Source organism: Nicotiana tabacum, chromosome 18 (genome assembly GCF_000715075.1).
Source record: "Nicotiana tabacum cultivar K326 chromosome 18, ASM71507v2, whole genome shotgun sequence".
Taxonomy (NCBI): Eukaryota; Viridiplantae; Streptophyta; class Magnoliopsida; order Solanales; family Solanaceae; genus Nicotiana; species Nicotiana tabacum.
Window position 1 is genome coordinate 92,093,545 of NC_134097.1, and position 18,678 is coordinate 92,112,222.

An 18,678-nucleotide genomic window follows, 5' to 3' on the forward strand; every position below is an offset into this window, starting at 1 on the left:
TTGATCCATGATGATGGAAATTCTAGCATATATGACCGTAGATAGAATTCATACCTTAAAATGGTGTGATGCCTGCTATGATTCATTGTTAGTCTTCTCTATTGAGACTAGATGGATTGTTATATGAGTCATTATATCCTTGACTATATGAGTAGTGTGGCCATTGTAGAGTCTAAAATCTTTTTTTTCTCAAAATAATTTTCTTATAACTCAAAATTTTTAAAATTATTTTCTTGTCCTCAATTAACGTTAGCGTCCAAGTGGGAGAATGTTGGAATTTGGACTTAAGTTAATTGGTTATAGCCTGAAAGGATAGTGAAGTGACCCAAGTGGTGGATAAATAAAAAGCCTAATATTAAATATTGTGTGTGTGGATAAGTGAGGTCCAATAACTATTGACCTGTGATGGGTAGACACTCTTTATAAATAGAGGCCAACTCCCCTTTCGCTAGCTATTAGAAAACCCTAGCGTATTCTGCCTCTTGAATATGTGGTAACGGTAGATGTCACATCAGTCAAGTTCTCTGGATTGTGAGAGTGTGTAGCTAGTGGATTGTGGAAATTGGTCTCAGGCTTAATCGCTGGTTGCTGTCGTTGCTGAATCGATGGAGTTGAACGGTACACTTTCTTAAACTCTGACTCTAGATTGATTATATAATTGTGTCTTAATCTCTGCTATGACTGCAAATTAATTATCTTACATTTTTATGTGTAAAAAATAAATCGTTTATGTGTAAAAACAAATATCTTATGTATAAAAAAAATAGATGGTGTCATAAAACTAAAAATAAGTTTGTAATGACCACAAAATCATTTGACCCATTAATTCCTTGGATAGTCACTTAATTTATAGCAATATTCTATCAAATTATTTTTATTTAATATGGGACAACAAAATCATTCAACTATTACTCGAGAAAATGGGTCTTTCATGGTCATTTACAATATTAGAAATTAGGGAAGTATCTTTTTAGATAGATAAGATCTTTTAACTGTAAAAATAAATTTCCTTATATATCTAAAAAGTAATAGAATCATAAAACTAAAAATAAATTTGTAATAACCCACAAAACCATTCCTATTACTTTTTGACTCAAAAAATAAAAAAACCTATTTGACAAACCATGTCATATGAAAAAAATATATTTTTTAATAATAAAACTCATTCAACTCATGTTTTAATACCCATTTAACCCATCATAAATCTATGACAAACAGAGCACGCAGCCTGTAAACACTACTTGCTGTTCTCAAGACTTGAGAAGCACAGTTAACACCAGAGAAGGGTTTCTGAAAGGGGGAAATCAGGAAATGGCGTCAGGAGGAGGAAGAACACTGGAAATAGAGAAGATGAGCGTAGAGCAACTAAAGGCACTGAAGGAACAAGCCGATCTAGAAGTGAACCTACTTCAAGACAGCCTCAACAACATCCGCACTGCAACTACTCGCCTCGAAATCGCCTCTAATGCCCTTCAAGATTTATCTCTCCGCCCTCAAGGTATAAACACCCTTTTGAGAATTAGGTGTAAAAATGTGATCTTTTTTTGACTTTATCGTGAAATTTGTGATTTGGGTTTTTTTTCCTGGGTTTTTTCTTGTGCAGGGAAGAAAATGTTGGTGCCTTTAACAGCGTCTTTATATGTGCCGGGGACCCTAGATGATGCTGATAAGGTTTTGGTAGATGTTGGCACTGGATATTTTATTGAGGTTTGTATTTTTTTTTTTTTGGCGCATATGTAATTGGGGTATTTGACTTGCTGTCTATTTCTGCTAATTGAGTCAATAAAGTTGCTGTCTTTAATCTAGAATTATGTTTTTTTGGGTGTTTGTGGTGGGTGGCTGGTGTTAATGGTTTTTTCCTGGGGCTGCAGTAGGATGGGGTGAGCTTAGGCAGATGCTTCTGTAGTATGCAACTAAAACTAAAGATGACTTCCTTTTTTGTCGTGTGTGTGGTTATTTCTTATATCACAGTCTCATGTTATGTGGCTGTGTTTGATTTTCCTAAGAATTTAAGGAGTTAATTTGATATGAATTATATTAATGTAGTGGAAGAAAGTAACGCAGTTGTTGAGAAGTTAGTTTGATTAAAAAAATATATCAGGAGCTTATAAATTGAAAAGTTTAATGAATTTGAATTCTTGAAGAGTTGTGACTGATACTTGATTTGGATTTTTGTGAGGAACATGAGACCGTGCTCAATTCTGTGTCGCTTTTGGCATACTTTCTTTTTCAGTTTTCCTTTTCCTTGTTTCTTAGGAGTTCATTATTGATTTCCAGGAAAGTGTAATGGATTTCATTACAATATCCTTATAAAAAATGGATTCCGTTGCAATATATGCTGGAAGCAACATAGTTATGATTTTCAGAATTTTTTTTCTATGCAGTGTTATCAAAGTTGCGCTTAAAGCGCGCTTAAGCCCTGAAGCGAGGCTCAAAACATGTTGAGGTCTTCGCCTCGCTTAGCGCGCGCTTCAGTATTCTCATCAAGGCTCTAAGGCATACTTTTCCTTGCCAATGAGCGTAATTTTGAAGAGGCGACACTAAACAATTGATATTTCACTTTATTGTAAATTTTCTTTAATTTCTTTATCCATATATTTGGTATTCATGCTTATAGATGTTAATCTTGGACTACACATATGTTTGTAATTTTTCTCCATTAGCGCCTTTTCTCATAAAAGCCTACGCTTTTTTTGCACTTTGCGCTTAAGGCCTCAACATACTTTAGAGCTTTTTTGCGCTTTTCGCCTTTGATAACGCTGTTTCTATGTACTAAATATCTTTTACTGTTTATGATCCTCTGTATAAAATGAAAAGGAAGTCTTGTGGATTCCTTCTATGATTTCTAGTTACTCGGCTTTCTTAGGCTTGGATAATTTGTTGTTTACTCTAGATTTTTCTGAACTTTATAGAGTCTAAGTAAGTTAATTTTCTCTTTAGAAATGTCTCTTTCATGCATCTAGAATGTTGTTATATGTAGTTCCTGGATCATCCATTTACTTTTTGCTTTTTCAAGAAATAAAGTGGTGATGTCTTACGAATCTATGGGAATGTCGTTGGATCATTATCGAAAAGAACACATTTGTCATTTCATGCTTCAGTTATTTCATTTATGGGAAGCCCAAAAAAATGTATCATCTTTTCACATGGTCCTATTTCCAGAAGGTTCAAGCCCTAAGATTGTTTTCTTTCTTTGTTTTAACAGAAAACTATGACAGAAGGAAAAGATTACTGTGAGCGGAAAATCAACCTGCTAAAGTCCAACTACGAGCAGCTTCTTGATGTAAGTACCCATTATATTTCAGTTGATGGATTCTTGCAAGTTTTGAGCTGTTTATATCAGGTTATCTGTGTTATGATTTGATGTAAAATCTACATGCTGGAAACCTTCTCAAGGGTTTCATTATTGGTGTACTGAGTACCCCATCTATCTCAATCCTACCTGATACTTCTGCCATTCTTTGATTAGTGAGATATTGACTTATTAATCTATCTAATGTAAGCTAAACTTCTATACTCGGTGCGATTGGTGGGAGGAAAAGTAAGGGGAAAATATTGCTTTAAAGGGTTTCAAAGAGTTCTCGGACATGTACGCTTATCGCAATGTACAAGAAGTTGGTTTTAGAGGACATCAAATGGCCTCTGCCAATATAAAGGCCCTATAAACACCCACACACACGGATGATCATCCGAACAGCATGGTTAATGGTTACTGGCATATGCTTATTTTTTGTCACAAGAAGAGTTCAAAAAAAAAATTGGACATTTAGTATCTGCAAGAAGGTTTATGAGTATTCAGTAGCCTTTTCTCGGTCAATAGAAAGTGGTTTAGAAAGTTTTTTTTCTTGCACCCAAGGGTGTGGACCTAGTGGTCTATAAAGTTGGTGCAAACCCTGGACACCCAGGTTCAAATTCGAGAGACAAAAAAACATACAGTAATTTCTTTCCATCTGCCTAAGCCTTGGTTGGTAGAATTACTCCGTACCTATGTTTATTGGAGGTAGCAGGTACCCGATGTAATAGTCAAGGTAAGGCAAGTTAGCGCAGACACCAACACTATAAAAAAGAATTTATTGTCTTTCTCCTCCTTATCCCGGAAAAGATAGCTTGGAAAGCTATTTACCCCATGTTGAAAAAGCTTGCATTGCAGGACTACTCACTTTTCATTTGGACTTCATAGGGTTTTTTCCACTCTGTGGGACAGATATCATCATTTAGGAGGATGTAATGGTTAATTTGCCATTCTGTTGTACCTTCTCACAATTTTATCATTTCCACCTGCATTTTGGTTTTGAGAGTAGAGTGGTGGAGATTGTCTGAAGTTTTCCCCTTAATGTTTTTACAAATTTCTTCAAAAATAGGTCATTGAGAAACCTGTTTCATTCTCTATCAGAATTATGACTTTACAAAGCTATTGTTAAACACAAAATAAAATTGAAAATAGTTCCAAATGTATTTAATGGCACATAAGTCATCCTGGAAGATAAACCAGTTATCTTCAAGTATAAATCCCACCTAATTCCTGATTTCTTGGGATACCCACAAGCTCCGATTCCACTAACCACGCATAGTCTTACTCTAATTTCCAGGCTGCAGCCACACCTGCTTATGCAACTTCTCCAAGTTAAACCATGACATGGATCTATGTGACTACGCTGTGCTAAAATTTTAATAATCCAGGTTTTAAGACTGACCTAATAGTGGTGCGAACGGCCTCCTATCTATTTTTTCAACTTCCCATTATTGTACTTTCCTTACTTTGAAAGGTCTATTTGAAAAGTTTTAAACCTAGACATGAGGAATCATCATTGAACTCAAAATTTTCATCCTTGCTTCATCTGGCCTACCATTAGCGTGAATCGCATTTCTATATTCCCTTATATGATTCAATTACTTTATATTCTATACCTCTGACTCTTCAGGTTCTTCCGTTCTATATGTGCCACCAGCTCGAATTCAAGATTTTCCCCTTGTTGTGATGTCAATGTTCTCCTTCTTTCTTCCTATCTACTGCTTCCCTGTTCTTATCCTTTCCATGCCCTTCCCTTTCTCATTCTTCCTGCAACTGACCACTCCTCTACTTCTATAATTTCCTTGCATTTCCTATGCTCTTGCTTAGCTTCACATTAGGAAGTAGGAATTAATTGAGACATGGTATCACCTGAACACTCTTCACCTGATTAAAAGTTAAGATTAAACACATGCTGGTAAATTTGAAATGGATAATGCCGGGAAACACATGTGATCTACTGAAAGCTTGGAACTATGCTGGTAAAATGGTCAGTCAGAAAAAATGGTGGAGGATTATCCCAGCTTGCATCTGGTGGACCATATGAAAGTAAAGAAATAACGGATGTTTTGAAGACAGGAGTAGCTCCATACAAGTAGTTAAAATGAATTGTATTTTAAATTTTCACTTTTGGTGTAAACAGTTTTCTGTAGGAGATGCAGAATCTATTCTACAATTTTTGGAAGCCTTGTAAAGTTCACAAGGATAGTACCTTGTAAATACTGTTGCCAGCATAATCTTTGTGCTGATGAATAAAATTTGTTACCATTCTCAAAAAAATTTAAGATTAAACAAATTGAACTACTCAATATTAATTAAAGTGGAAGTTCATTCTTCTCATGTTTGCAATGAAGTTGAATGACCTAGGGATAGTAGAGTAAGTCTGAAGATACTTCACACATTTTTCTCATGACTCATCTCAACACATGACAAGGGTAGTTGTGCCAAAACACGAGAAAGAGAAGTTAAATCTAACCTTATCAGTCACCATGAAAATACTTGGTACTTCTTCATCCGGTAGTTTCCTCTATGGTTCTATCTCAATGTTTTGGTGAGCATAAAGCACAAAATAACGACAAAGGCCCACTTCGCTTAAAGCGAGAAGCGAAGTGCACATTTTTGAAAAAATGCGAAATAACTTTTTAGTTAGTCCCGAAAAGAATGTCACCTTTCTATATTTAGTACAATTTAACATTAAGGGGTCGTTAGGTATGAGGTATAAGAAGGTATAAGGGTAGTATAACAATTTAATACCATCTTAATACTCTGTTTGGTTAGCAAAGCAGGTATAAGTTATCCCGGTGTTAATTTTAACACTGGGATAACTTATACCTTATAGAAGGTGGGGTAATTAGCACCGGTATAACTTATACCTTCTTCTCAGAAATTATGTAATTGTCATTCTTAATACAACATACCAAACAATGAATAAACAACAATCCCAGCATAACTTATCCCAATATAACTTATACCGGCATAACTTATACCGGTATAAATCGTATTCCAACCAAACGACCCCTAAATGTTTATTTTAAGTTGAGATGATTTATAGCCACACAAATACCTATGGCTCATTTTGGACCACAAGTTTCAATAGTTTTCTTTTCTTTCTTAAACTTTGTGCCCAGTCAAACTCCATCACATAAATTGGGATGGAGGAAGTATGTATTAGCAGATCTTTCAATTTAAAAACTAAAAAGTAGAATGTCAAATACGTATAGGCAAATCTTTCAAGTTATAAGCTGATTTCTTATGATAAAACAAAAGATTAACAGAACAGGAAAAAAACAGAGAAAGAATCAATAAAGAAACAGAGAAAGAACAAAAAAATAGCTTTAAAACAAAGAAAGAAGGGGACAAGAACCGTAGCAACTGGAGCGAATGAAATTGAACAAAAGAAGAAGGAGAAGCAAACGCAGCTGCCGGAAGAAGAAAGAAGATAGAAGAAGGAGAAGAAGGAGAAAAATTACCTGGAGCCAATTACTAACTCTAGCAGCGATGGAATGGAATAGATTAAGTCTCTTTTCTCAGCAATATCTTCAAGTTTCTTTTTTCTTTTTAAATAGGTCCCCTACTTTCTTTTTTCTTCTAAAAAGATAATCTTTTTTTCTTAAAGGAAATTTGGCTCTTTAAAAAGAAAACCCGAATCGCTTCCTCTGCTTCTCACTTAGCGACTGCTTCATTGAAGTCGCTTCGCTTCACACCCAAGAAGCGCCACCTGCTCGCCTCCCCTTGCTTCATCACTTTAAGGGAACAATTAACCATAGCAGCTGGAGTGAACCTAATTGAACAAAAGAAGTAGAAGAAAACACTGGTCTATTTGAATGTATCTCCCACTCAGTCTTTATCCAGCTTGAGGATTGCTTCGGCATATACTTGGAAGGAATGCTAAACTCTTGTGAGCTGGTAGAGGTGACATATTTACCACTTTTGGACTGATAAAGATTAGAGAATGACAATCTCAATTTGCTTGTTAGTCCCAAAGAGGTTTTGGCTGATCAGTTGATTTCAGCCTTGTAAAATTTCGGGCGAGGAGTACTGTTGACTTGTCATTAAAATGAGAGCATTCAAGTTTCTAGGGAAATATAGGTAAAGTCTTTAACTTTGCTAATGTGGTGTAGGCTAACAGTCCCCATATGGATGTATCATGTATGTACTCAACTCTTGAGTTCTCTTCTTGTTGAAGATGACCCCACTCTTTTGGGAGTCAACCCATGTTTGGAATTCTTCGTCATGCATAACTACAATTTCTCTATTTTGGTCTGAAGGCCAAAGACCAACATATAACTCTCTTTTTTCCTCTTGCAAGATCAAAGAATCTATACTAGTAGTAGAGTCTTTCTATCCTTTGAAAAAGTTATGTGGCTGATGTTGGGAGGAGTTCCTTGAGGTTTATAGTCTGATAACAAACAGCCTTATTATGATTTTTATTTCTTATGGACATTACCTTCTTTTAGTAATCATTCGTACAAATTGCAGGTTGCAACGAAGAAGAAAAGTATTGCTGATGAAACTGGTGTTATCTTGCAAGCTAAATTGAGACAACTTGCTCCTCCAGCACAGTAGATCACATTTTTTTTTTCCTTTTTGGGGTAGAGTGGGGTGCCTGCTTACAAGGTATTTAAAAATGAGTTCTATGGAGTTGCCTTTGTTGATAACTCGACGAGTTGATGTGCCTAAAACTTAATGAGCACCAAATTCTGTCTGAATTAGTATTGCTGAAGCAGAAGTTCAACGAGTGTATGTTCCTCCATTTCACCCCTGTTTTATTTTTTTTGCTTTTTCGCGAGAAGCTGATGATTGATCATCTGTGTCATTCTAGCAACATTGGTTGATGACTCGAAGTTATGATTTATGTCCTTTAGTGAGTGAAACCATGATCGCAGTTCTACTTTTTACTGCAACCCAAGTTTGTAATTCAACTATGTGTGTGTGTGTGTTACGTTAAACTTGTGAAGTTAAAACAAGGATTCTCTTATAGCATGCCGGAGGGAAATATTCTTGTAACAGCCTCCCTGACCACAATATATGATCCTGTCAGTATCAATTGGAGTTCCTGTTAATATCATTACCAAATCTCAAGTTTGCTTTAAAAATCAAATTCATCCCCCAACTCTGAACAATAATCATTCTCATCCTTCTATTCTACCTCATTGTCTATTTTACCCTTGATTGTTTTAATTTTCCATATATGTAATAATTTTTTATTATATTTATTATTTTTTAGTTCATTGACATTATAAATAGAATAATCATATTATAAATTTACTTTTACGATTACTATCTCAATATCACGTGTATTGCGTGTGCATGCATATATCATTGGGCCTTTTGAGGTGCTTCAGAGGATTGGGGAGGTGGCTTATGAGCTTGTTTTGCCACCCATCTTGTCGAGTGTGCATCCGGTATTTCATGTTTCTATGCTCCGGAAGTATATTGGGGGTCCGTCTCATGTTTTGGATTTCAGCACGGTTCAGTTGGATGATGATTTGACTAATGATATACTGATTTTCTTATTATTGAATGTCATTATGCTTGATTAGTACTTCACACTCTTTTTTTGGTTTAAAAAATGGAGTAATATTTATTTATAATAGGTAAGTTCATAACATAGATTAAAATAAAAATAGTATCACAAAAAGAGATAAACGTTGTAGAGGGTAAAACAAGCATTTTAAAAAGTTAACTTTAATATGAGGATGAAAACGACTATTGTTCAAAGTTGGAGGATGTGTTTGATTTTTAAAGTAAATTTTGGGGATGTAATTTCACCCAATAAAACATGTGAAGGTATTTTTTATGGAATATTTTGTCTAATCAAGTGATAAAATATGTGTATTGAAGAAGCAAGAATGATAAGCTAAAAGTGCATCATCATTTGAGTCCTTAGAGGAAGCTTAGATATTCCTGCTTTATTCTTACGCCAAGGCTACATGTTCATATTTTTGTTATTTATGATAGTGTTACACTTTTTTTTATGTAGTTTGAACTTTTATAGAGTTTTTATCAATATTGTCCCTTATCTTTGAGGATATGTCTGTTTTGGTCCCTCAAATATAATTCTGAGCATATTTAATCCCTTAAGTATGCTAAAGTGGAGCACCTTTAGTCTCACTGACAGAATGTGTTAAAAAACTAACGGTGTTAACCAACTCTGATTCATGAAGCAAATCTTCTGCTCTGAAGCAAAACGTTTCACTCTCCTTTTATTGTATAACGCAAATTATCACTTTAATTCCTCATTTTAGATAATGTCTTCTAAAATTTTGACCTTGAAAATATCCCCTACTGTGCTAGTTTTCAATGAGAAAATGACATTGTATAGCCGATGTAAAAATAATAACCGAAAAATGTATAAAATTTGTATATTATTTTATATATATATATATAAAAATTATATAAATTTTATATACTTTTTCGGTTACCAGATGTAAATAGTTTCTCGTACAGGCTAAAAGTTATAATACAATCTGGTTATTTGTTTGCTTCAATAATGTGCCTAGAAGTGATCTTGACAGCTCTATTTTTTTTCAATAACTTTTCTTTTTGAAAAAATCAACCGAAAATCTTAAAAGTAAAAGTTTCAACATTAAAATCTTAAATTTATCAGCTATGTACTATTAGTGAGTGTTGGTTTATAAATATGCTCAGGGTTATATTTGAGGGACCAAAATAGACGCACCCTCAAAGATAAGGGACAATATTGGCCAAAAACTTTAACTTTTATAGATTATTTGATTAATTTAGCTATCTTTTCTCTGGAAGGAAAAATGGTCAAATTTAGTTTTGCATTATTCAAAAAGAGCAACTTTGCATTTTACTAAAATGTTGAACGGTTTAATTAATAATCCCGTTGTTAGAATAAAATCTCATTTTGGCCTTTGACTTCTAACATGATTCAACTCGAGGGTAGTTTTAAATCATATTTATATTACGGGTTTATTAAGAGGAATTTCACAAAATAGAAATAATCACAAAAATTACAATAGTTGAGAGGTAAATTTTTTGGTCGAAGAATTTGGACAGTAGAAGTTCATTTATTTTATAATATATAACGGAGATGATAATATTTGCGGCAAGGATATGAATGCAAAATTGAGCAATTTGAAATAGAGTGCAAAATAAATAAACAAAAAGATCATTAAAACTGAATCTAGCCTCGCTCTACCTAGGCCTTTCTTCATTCTTTTTCGAAAGCAAAATTTTAGAATCGTTTCTCTTCCATTGTTACAGTAGGAAAATCTTACTCATCTTCTCTCTCTGTTCACACAACTCCATTGTTTCCTCTTCCCTTCCATTTCTCAACATGGAACCAGACCACAACCCTCCTCCCAACACCTCCACCCCCTTTCACCACCACCACGACGGCGCAGGAACCTGCGTCAACTGTGGCGGACCCACCGCGTTCCCTACACCGCCGCCTGATCCCAACCCCAACTACATCCCCATTCGCGCTCCGGCCGTCAACCTTCCACCAGCCAATAACAGAGAAATCATCATCCGTACCCCTGTTCCTCAATCACAGCGAATCATTCCCCTAACTCCCCCTTTTCATTTCCAAACCCCAACCAAAAAAATCCACTCCCAAAGCGACATCGATCAGTTCCACTCCTCTCCCACTTGCCATAACTTCCTTGGCTTTATCGTTTCACTCTCCGAGTCCGTTCGTTCCCACAAGCTCTCCGATCCTTGCCACGTGTCTCCTCCAGTTTCAGCCATTGTTTCCGTTCTCCAAACCCTAATTGCCTACGTGGATGAGATTCCTTTAGCGCTTCAGACCTCTCGATACGGAAACTTGGCCTACCGTACGTGGCACGAGCACATGAGCTGTGATGCTGAGTCATTCATGCTTCAATTCCTGCCTACCGATCTCCATTCTGCTACTGTTGAGCTTGTTCCTTACTTTACTGATAGCTTTGGGAACTCCAGCAGAATTGACTATGGTATGTTTTTTGACATTGTGATGTTATTAATGGATTAACCTCAATGCCAAATTTTTTGGGCTCGGCCATGTTAATCCTCTGTATGTTTTTGTACTAGCTGTCAACTTATACTAGCCGTTTTCAAGATTTATACGATTTAGAAAATATACAGAACTTAAAATACTTTTATGTGTATTTGCTTAATATTGGCATAAGATGAGTTTAAATGGAGTAACATGGTCCGTAACGATTCGTATAGCCGACCCGACTTGTTTGGTATTTAGGTGTAGTTGTGCTGTTGTCAACTTTAGCAGCCCTTTCCTTTATCCGCTCTTGAGAAGCTCACGTAGGCAGAATTAACTATGTGTTATTAACTGATTTTTTTTGGAGTTTTGTTGTTTTTCTTTGCATAATCAGAGGGAAGAAGTTTTTCTTGTTAAACAATTGGAGAAATGTGAAATGTGATTAATAGTACTAAGTTAGGTGCGCTTTGGTGTTAGGTTATTCATAAAGTGTTAATGTTGGTGAGTAATGTATGATTCAGTGATCTTTTTCTTGTGGAGTTATATGATGATAACATAAAAATCCTTGTAAAGGCGCGCTGTCCCATAGTAACAAAATTATTTACTTTATTAAAAAGAAGATGTGTGATTTAACAATCATAATACATAAAGTACGTGTTAAAAGAATGGTATAATACATGAGGTATTAAATATTGATGTTGCCTCTATATATCTGAGTTGAATCTTTAATGTCTTTGCCCGTAGCAATCTTTTCGTAGTGTTCACTCATCTTCCTGTGGGATAGTGTTGGTGGATGTAAAGTACATCAACATATGCTTTAGCGTAAAATAAGTTTAATCATGATCGTGAGTTTAAAAGTGAACAACTTCTAAAGCTTGTCCCCTATGGGAAACGGTAGTGGATCTGCCCCTGCTTATAGGCACATCTGCATTTTTGTGTTTATATTTAGTGATTGACCATGAAACTTTTGTTTTCTGTCTTGATGATTTAATTACAGTATTTGACGGACAACATAATGTTCTATCTTCAGCATCTGATTCCTTTTCTTGATGTACCAAGTATATATACATGAAAATGGCTTTGTCCTTATAAATCTATTTAAAGAAATTTGCTACTCCTTTGATTTGAGTTCTCACTTTGCTGGAACATGGTATAAAATTGTATGCGTTGTTACTATCCTTTAGAACCTTGAAGTGCACAGGCTTGCTGGGGTTTGACAGATGGCCTTCCTAGAACTAATCACTTCTGTTATACAGGTACTGGGCATGAGACAAATTTTGCAGCATGGTTGTACTGTTTAGCAAGATTAGGAGTTGTGAAAGAAGAGGACTATCAAGCTCTGGTGTCAAGGGTTTTTGTCAAGTACTTGGAGTTGATGAGGAAATTGCAAACAACCTATTGCCTAGAGCCTGCTGGGTCCCATGGTGTTTGGGGACTAGATGACTACCACTTTTTACCTTTTATATTCGGGTCATCTCAGTTGATTGATCACAAGTACATGAAACCAAAATCTATTCATAACGAAGATATCTTGGAGAACTTTTCAAATGAATATTTGTATCTCTCATGTATTATATTCATAAAGAAGGTGAAGAAGGGAGTGTTTGCAGAGCATTCTCCTATGTTAGATGACATTAGTGGTGTGCCCAATTGGAACAAGGTAAACAGTGGCTTGCTTAAGATGTATAAGATAGAAGTTTTGCAGAAGGTTCCTATCATGCAGCATTTCCTTTTTGGCTCCATTATCCAATGGTATGCATCTTATTCTCGCCATTTTTCAAAGCTTTTTTGATATATTGCTTGTAGCAGAAGTATTTCTTTATTTTCTGTGCCTTTGCTAGTCTATAAATTCTCCCTTTTTCGGGGATTAGTTATACTCCATTAGAATTTTTGTTGTGCTTCATGAAACCTTAATTGTCATGAAACCTTAAGCAATTAGAGATAAGTGATTACCTTTTCCCTACTTCAAAATAAATCTTTAAAGAGGTATGAAAGGCTTAATCTTTTGGGCATCTATTAAATTGTGCAAGCTTTAAAAATTTTAGCCTCAAGTGTTTGAAAGTTTAGAAGCCCATAATAACTATTGTAAGTACACGAGTCTACGAGGATAATTTGACAGCAAAACATGGTTCTACCTCCTTAATATCCTTGTTTGAGTTAACAAATCCCCTGTTATTAACATAATAAATATGCCCATTGTGAGAATATCAGTATCCAAGCCATCTTGCGCACCTCAACTGATCCATTGCGTACCTGCTACCTCCCACCAGCATAGGTACCGGGTAATTCTCATACCAAGGATCAGGCAAATGAGAATAAATCACCTAGTGTTTTTTTGTCTCTGCATAAACTTGGACAAGTAAATAGGCCCATATCAAGGGATCCCACTCTTTCACCCTTTCAGGTTTGGTATTATGCACCCAATGTAGTCACTGAAATGGAAGTAATAGTTGCTACAATATCTGTACTCAAAGAGTGGAAAAGTTGATATGCTAGTGACGTTCTGTTGCACTAGTTCCCTAGTTCCTTTCTGCACTCTGTGAATCAATCTTTGGACTTCCGGAACGATTTCCATCGCAATTCAGATGTGGGAACTGAACAAACTTAAGAGGCATGACAAACAAAAGAAGTTAATGTTCTGCTAACGAAAATGAACAAACTTAGGATGTGTGATGAACAGAAGAAGTTAATGTTCTGCTTTCATTCTCTCACTCGATCTTGAAACTTAGGATGGTTCGGTATCTTTCCAATATGACTGAAAGTCAGGTTGTAATTTTTGCATAATTTTCCTTGATCCTTCGGTTTCCTGGTTGATCTTTGATTTTCTAGGACTTTGTCTTGCTGTGGAGACTTTTGTAATGGAATTAAATTGGACATGAGTTCTTTGAGCTATCTCTGAAAAGCCAGGCAAGTCCAGCTGCTTGAGCTGATGAAAGTGTCAGTCAATGGCTTTTCCAGTCTGGTCACAAGCGAATAACCATTCTGTTCCCAAACCATCTTAGTTTCACAAATTCATAGAAATTAAATTCTTAGCCTGTCGCAACAAGCTAACAACTTTCTTCCTGATGAAAAGTTGTTAGCCTGTTGCAATGGACCACCAAATCCCCAAAACACGACTCGTCTCTTCGGAGTCTCCATTATTGTTTCACCAACTTCAGCCATCAACAAGTGGCAGATTTAGCATTCGTTGATACAAGTTATTTGAAAATCTGAATACAGTTTGTGGGAGACACTTTACAGATAGATGTCACTTTTTGTGAAATGACCCTCTCATTGTAGTATCTCTTTTAATTCTTGATTCATGATTCTCCAGACTCCTGTTACCACCCTTTATCGTGGATGTCATTATCATGTTCATTTATATTGGTACATTGTGGGAGCATTGCTCTAAAGATAACAACCAGATTGATGAGACGCAGTAACATCTTTTCATATATCAAACTGACAATAAATGAATCTTTTACTTTCTCCTATGTATTTCTTGCATTTTCACAAGTCGTTCTACTATTTGCTTTTTGTAGGCAAACTTTGGGTTTTTTATGATTCTCTGGCATCTGTGCAAATCTGAATCTTCCTTAATTTGCTTTGCTTCTTCATCTAGGCAATGATGTGCTGGTCGGTCTTTTTCCTGAACCATGGGTCAGTCATATATGGCTTCCTATTTACCAGCAGCTATATAGTGGTGGAGAAACATACTTTCTAATACTCTGGCAGCACAGACCTACAAGATTTTATGATTCTAATGTGTCACCCTGCTATTCAGCAGACACTTTATCATCAGGATTTTGAATATTGTTGTTAAAATGATCTTGAAGGTATCGTGTACTCACAATTGTACCTTTTGATAGATTTTAAGTGCTTTGTTATATAGTTCTTTGGGTACTACTGGCCCTCGAATTTGAGTATACTTTTAAGGCAGTAAAAATCCCAATCCCATTTTGTGGTAGAAAATGATTTTCTTCTTAAGATATTTATTATCGACTTCATTATTTTTTTGACTGCTAGAAATCTTAATTATGGATTTCATCTTATTTATAGGATACTTTAGAGTTTAGAAACAACAACATAAGCTTGAAGGACAAAAAGATGTGTAAGAACAAAATCATTTATTTTGTTCCCTAGGAAAAGCTATGTTTTTAAATGTATCTTTTTCTGGCTTTCATTTAAATATATGTTAGGCAATTGAAAGAGCAAAATTCGTTAATTAACTTGTGGAATACTGTCCTCCCATTTTGTTTATCCTAACTAGTATTTAATGAGTTAACAATCATGATTCAGTTTGTTTAACCGAATCTGTTTTTAGTGAGTTTAATGAGTATCAGTTCTTCTTTATTATGATTTTAAAAATTGTTGTATATTTTAAAGCATGTGATTGCTTGAACTTACTAGTTTAAGTTGAACATTATATTCATACTAATAGTTCTGCGAATGAAATGCTTTATTTTATTTTATTTGGCGAAGCCCTTTTTTTTCTCATTTAAAAATTATAGTTAGTATTATTTTTTTCGCGAATTCTATAGATTTACAATTTTCAAGAGTAAATTAATATCCAAGTTTAGACTTAAGATCGATCTAACAAATCCTCGTACAATTTTGGAATAAATAGTGTGATTATTTTAGAACTAGAATATCCCAGAACCCGGTGTCACAAGTGCATGAGCATTTAGTAAGGCATACAATAATAATACAACATATGTCTGAAATGTAAATAAGACAGGATAAAGTAAGTAATACGATGAAGACTCTGAGGGCTGCGATACGTAGCCTGGAATTTGCATATCACCATGAAGTCCCCTCAACAGTTGCGCCTACGCGCCAAGGTGACCACCAAATAAACCTGCCAGATCATACACATTTAGTGCAAAAGTGCAGCATGAGTACATAAATCAACATGTACCCAGTAAGTATCTAGCCTAGTCCCGAAAAAGTAGTGACGAGGGGTCGACATCGACATTTACTAGAGGTCCAATAAAATAATATGATAAATCTTAAGCAGGTGTGAAGCACAACAGCAATAATGGGATAAAACCGTAGCCAAAATATTCTTTTAAAATTTCTTTTAACAATATAACTTCTCAATTCGTATCCTATCTCAACATCTCGGAAAATGTCAAGTGTAAGTATCAAATGAATAAGGAAAACCATAAACGTCAGTGGAAAGATAATCTCATGAATATTCGGACTTCCAGCGATATAACGTACGATTATACCGAGGTCGTTCGGCCCGATCCAGAATAATGTGCCGAGGGTCGAGCGGCACGAACCATAAATGCATCTATTATACTGCCGAGGCATTTGGCCCGTTCCAGAAGAAAGGAGGAAAATCATCTAATTACGAGACACGTGCTTATAGCACAGTACATGAGCATAAAGTGAATATAACCTTCACCGTTTTTCAAATAATTTTGCCAACAACTCAATGGGATAAGACTCGGCATAATATATAAGTATTTCTAAATCAATTTCAATTATAATTCTAATTAGTTAAGCCAGCAGAATGAGTTCAAATAATTCAAATATTACACGATAAAGTCTTAAGTCTACCAGACATAAATATGCCGTAGCTACGTACGGACTCTCGTCACTTCATGCGTACGTAACACCCACAAGATGCTACCTTTATAGTAACAAATAACATCATTCGCAACATTGACTCGCAAAAATGCTTAGATTACATCTGAATGATAAGAAATTTGTGAAATAATAGTGAAATTGAATGAATACAGAATAGCTTCATCGAAGCAGCTACTAATCAATTCATGAGTTAGCAAATGTAATGTGTGTACAAGCATCTTTTTCCTTTTATTTTAATTCAAATCATTAAGGCAACGTTTCCAATATAACCAAAAAAAAAAAAAAAAAGGAGCGGTCAAGTGACGAACTAATTAGATAATTCCAGGATATATTCAGGTAATAAAACCAAGTTTTCTTTCCATCCCCAAATTCGATCTAACCAAAAAAAAAGTTATTCACCTTTATTTGATCCGGGAAATTAATTATATACCGCAATAGAAAACTTATTAGAAAACAATCAACCAACAACAATAGCACCGATATTCATGACTTTGAAAAAAAAATCACATGCATATTAATTAAAAGAGGAAGAATAGGAGACCTTAAATAGGTACAAAAGTAAAGGAATATCACCGCAAACTATGGAATGCCGACGGAATCAAGCCAAGCCAACTATGAGAGACATCCTGCAAAAAAGACTAGAAATCTATCATTAAATCATCTAACATTTCTATATTCACTTTGATTTAAAATAGTGAGAAAAAAAAAAGAGAAAGAGGGAAAAAGCAAAATCAATATTGTGCATAAAGTTATAATTAGTGATTCAGTACCTCCAAAGTTAATACAATAAACACTCACCTTTCTCAAGGGAGGACACTTCTGAATGATGTAGGACATCCTTTGCCACTTTTGAGTAGTGATGCTTCATCACAATTTTGTATTGGCATCTTTAGAACATTGAATAAAATACATAACTTAGAGAATAATCTAGGGTTTAAAATTGAGAATAATCGACAAATTGGTGCTCCCTGTACGTAGCTACAGAGAGGAGAAGGGATAGAAGGAAAGAGAGAGGAGATACAGTGAAGACAGGAAACTGAGAAGTGAGACCCAAATAGTGTTGTTTTGCATAATACGCGTGGTTTCCTCAAGACATACCAGTACACGTGTTGAGAGAAGAAAGACAAAAATTCAAGGGTCCAAGTCTATAGTACAATTAACAAAACTTCTTGTACAGCTGATTATAGCTGTGTTCGTACACCCCTTCCCACTTATATATAGTAGTAAAAGTAAAAGTAAAATAGAGCAAGTCTATCCCTATTGAGTTGTTCAATTTAAAAGTGTATATATACATATAATGCAGAACGTACAATTTCAAACAGCTGTGTTCGTCCTTTCCTTCACATTTATATATAGTAGTAAAGTAATAGTAATAGTAAAACGGGAATGTCAAATAACTTTTTTGTTGTATTAAACAAGTCTTTATGCCATTCACAATTCTTCTTGTTACGAGTAAGTCTTATCTAGCGTTTACAAGATGATTCGCAAGATATCCTTGTGGAACAAATGAGTATGAGTGGAAAGTCAAGCAAAAAGGAGGGAAGGGAAATTAAACAAAAATGAAGAATATGACCTATTTATGAGCAGTGGTTAGGCCTGCCATGTCGTATGAAACTGAATGTTGGCCGTTAAAGAACTCACACATCCAGAAGATGAAAGTAGCAGAGATGAGGATGTTGAGGTGGATGTGCGGGCATACAAGGATGGATAAGATTAGGAATGAAGATATTCGAGGGAAGGTGGGTGTGGCCCCCATGAATGACAAGATGCGGGAAGTAAGACTCAGATGGTTCGGACACATTCAGAGGAGAAACACTGATGCACCGGTGAGGAGGTGTGAGCGACTGGCTGTAGTGGGCACGCGGAGAGG

The 18,678-nt window shown here is 35.4% G+C and overlaps 2 protein-coding genes and 1 long non-coding RNA gene across 4 annotated transcripts; 2 read left to right on the forward strand and 1 right to left on the reverse strand.

Annotated features, from left to right (window-relative positions):
* The first annotated feature begins 1,194 nt into the window (after nucleotides 1-1,194).
* LOC107818779 (prefoldin subunit 5) lies at nucleotides 1,195-8,357 on the forward strand. The gene is made up of 4 exons (XM_016644830.2): nucleotides 1,195-1,498; nucleotides 1,604-1,707; nucleotides 3,206-3,283; nucleotides 7,769-8,357. The coding sequence occupies exons 1-4, from the start codon at nucleotides 1,312-1,314 to the stop codon at nucleotides 7,853-7,855; spliced, it is 456 nt and encodes a 151-aa protein (XP_016500316.1). The 5' UTR covers nucleotides 1,195-1,311; the 3' UTR covers nucleotides 7,856-8,357.
* Nucleotides 8,358-10,407: 2,050 nt separating this feature from the next.
* Nucleotides 10,408-15,185, forward strand: LOC107818780 (uncharacterized). 2 transcript variants are annotated; one of them, XM_075237057.1, is made up of 3 exons: nucleotides 10,408-11,232; nucleotides 12,491-12,986; nucleotides 14,756-15,185. In XM_075237057.1, exons 1-3 carry the CDS (start codon nucleotides 10,596-10,598, stop codon nucleotides 14,775-14,777), a joined length of 1,155 nt encoding a protein of 384 aa, XP_075093158.1. In that variant the 5' UTR covers nucleotides 10,408-10,595; the 3' UTR covers nucleotides 14,778-15,185. The 2 variants fall into 2 exon arrangements, with proteins under 2 accessions (XP_075093158.1, XP_016500317.2); XM_016644831.2 differs by having other exon boundaries at nucleotides 10,411-11,232; nucleotides 14,836-15,185.
* A 635-nt stretch (nucleotides 15,186-15,820) lies between these two features.
* LOC107818781 (uncharacterized) lies at nucleotides 15,821-17,887 on the reverse strand. Its single transcript, XR_001655507.2, has 3 exons — nucleotides 17,607-17,887; nucleotides 17,350-17,434; nucleotides 15,821-16,071 (listed from the first exon to the last, which is right to left on the reverse strand). It is a non-coding gene; the product is annotated as an uncharacterized LOC107818781 (long non-coding RNA).
* Between the last annotated feature and the right edge of the window lie 791 nt (nucleotides 17,888-18,678).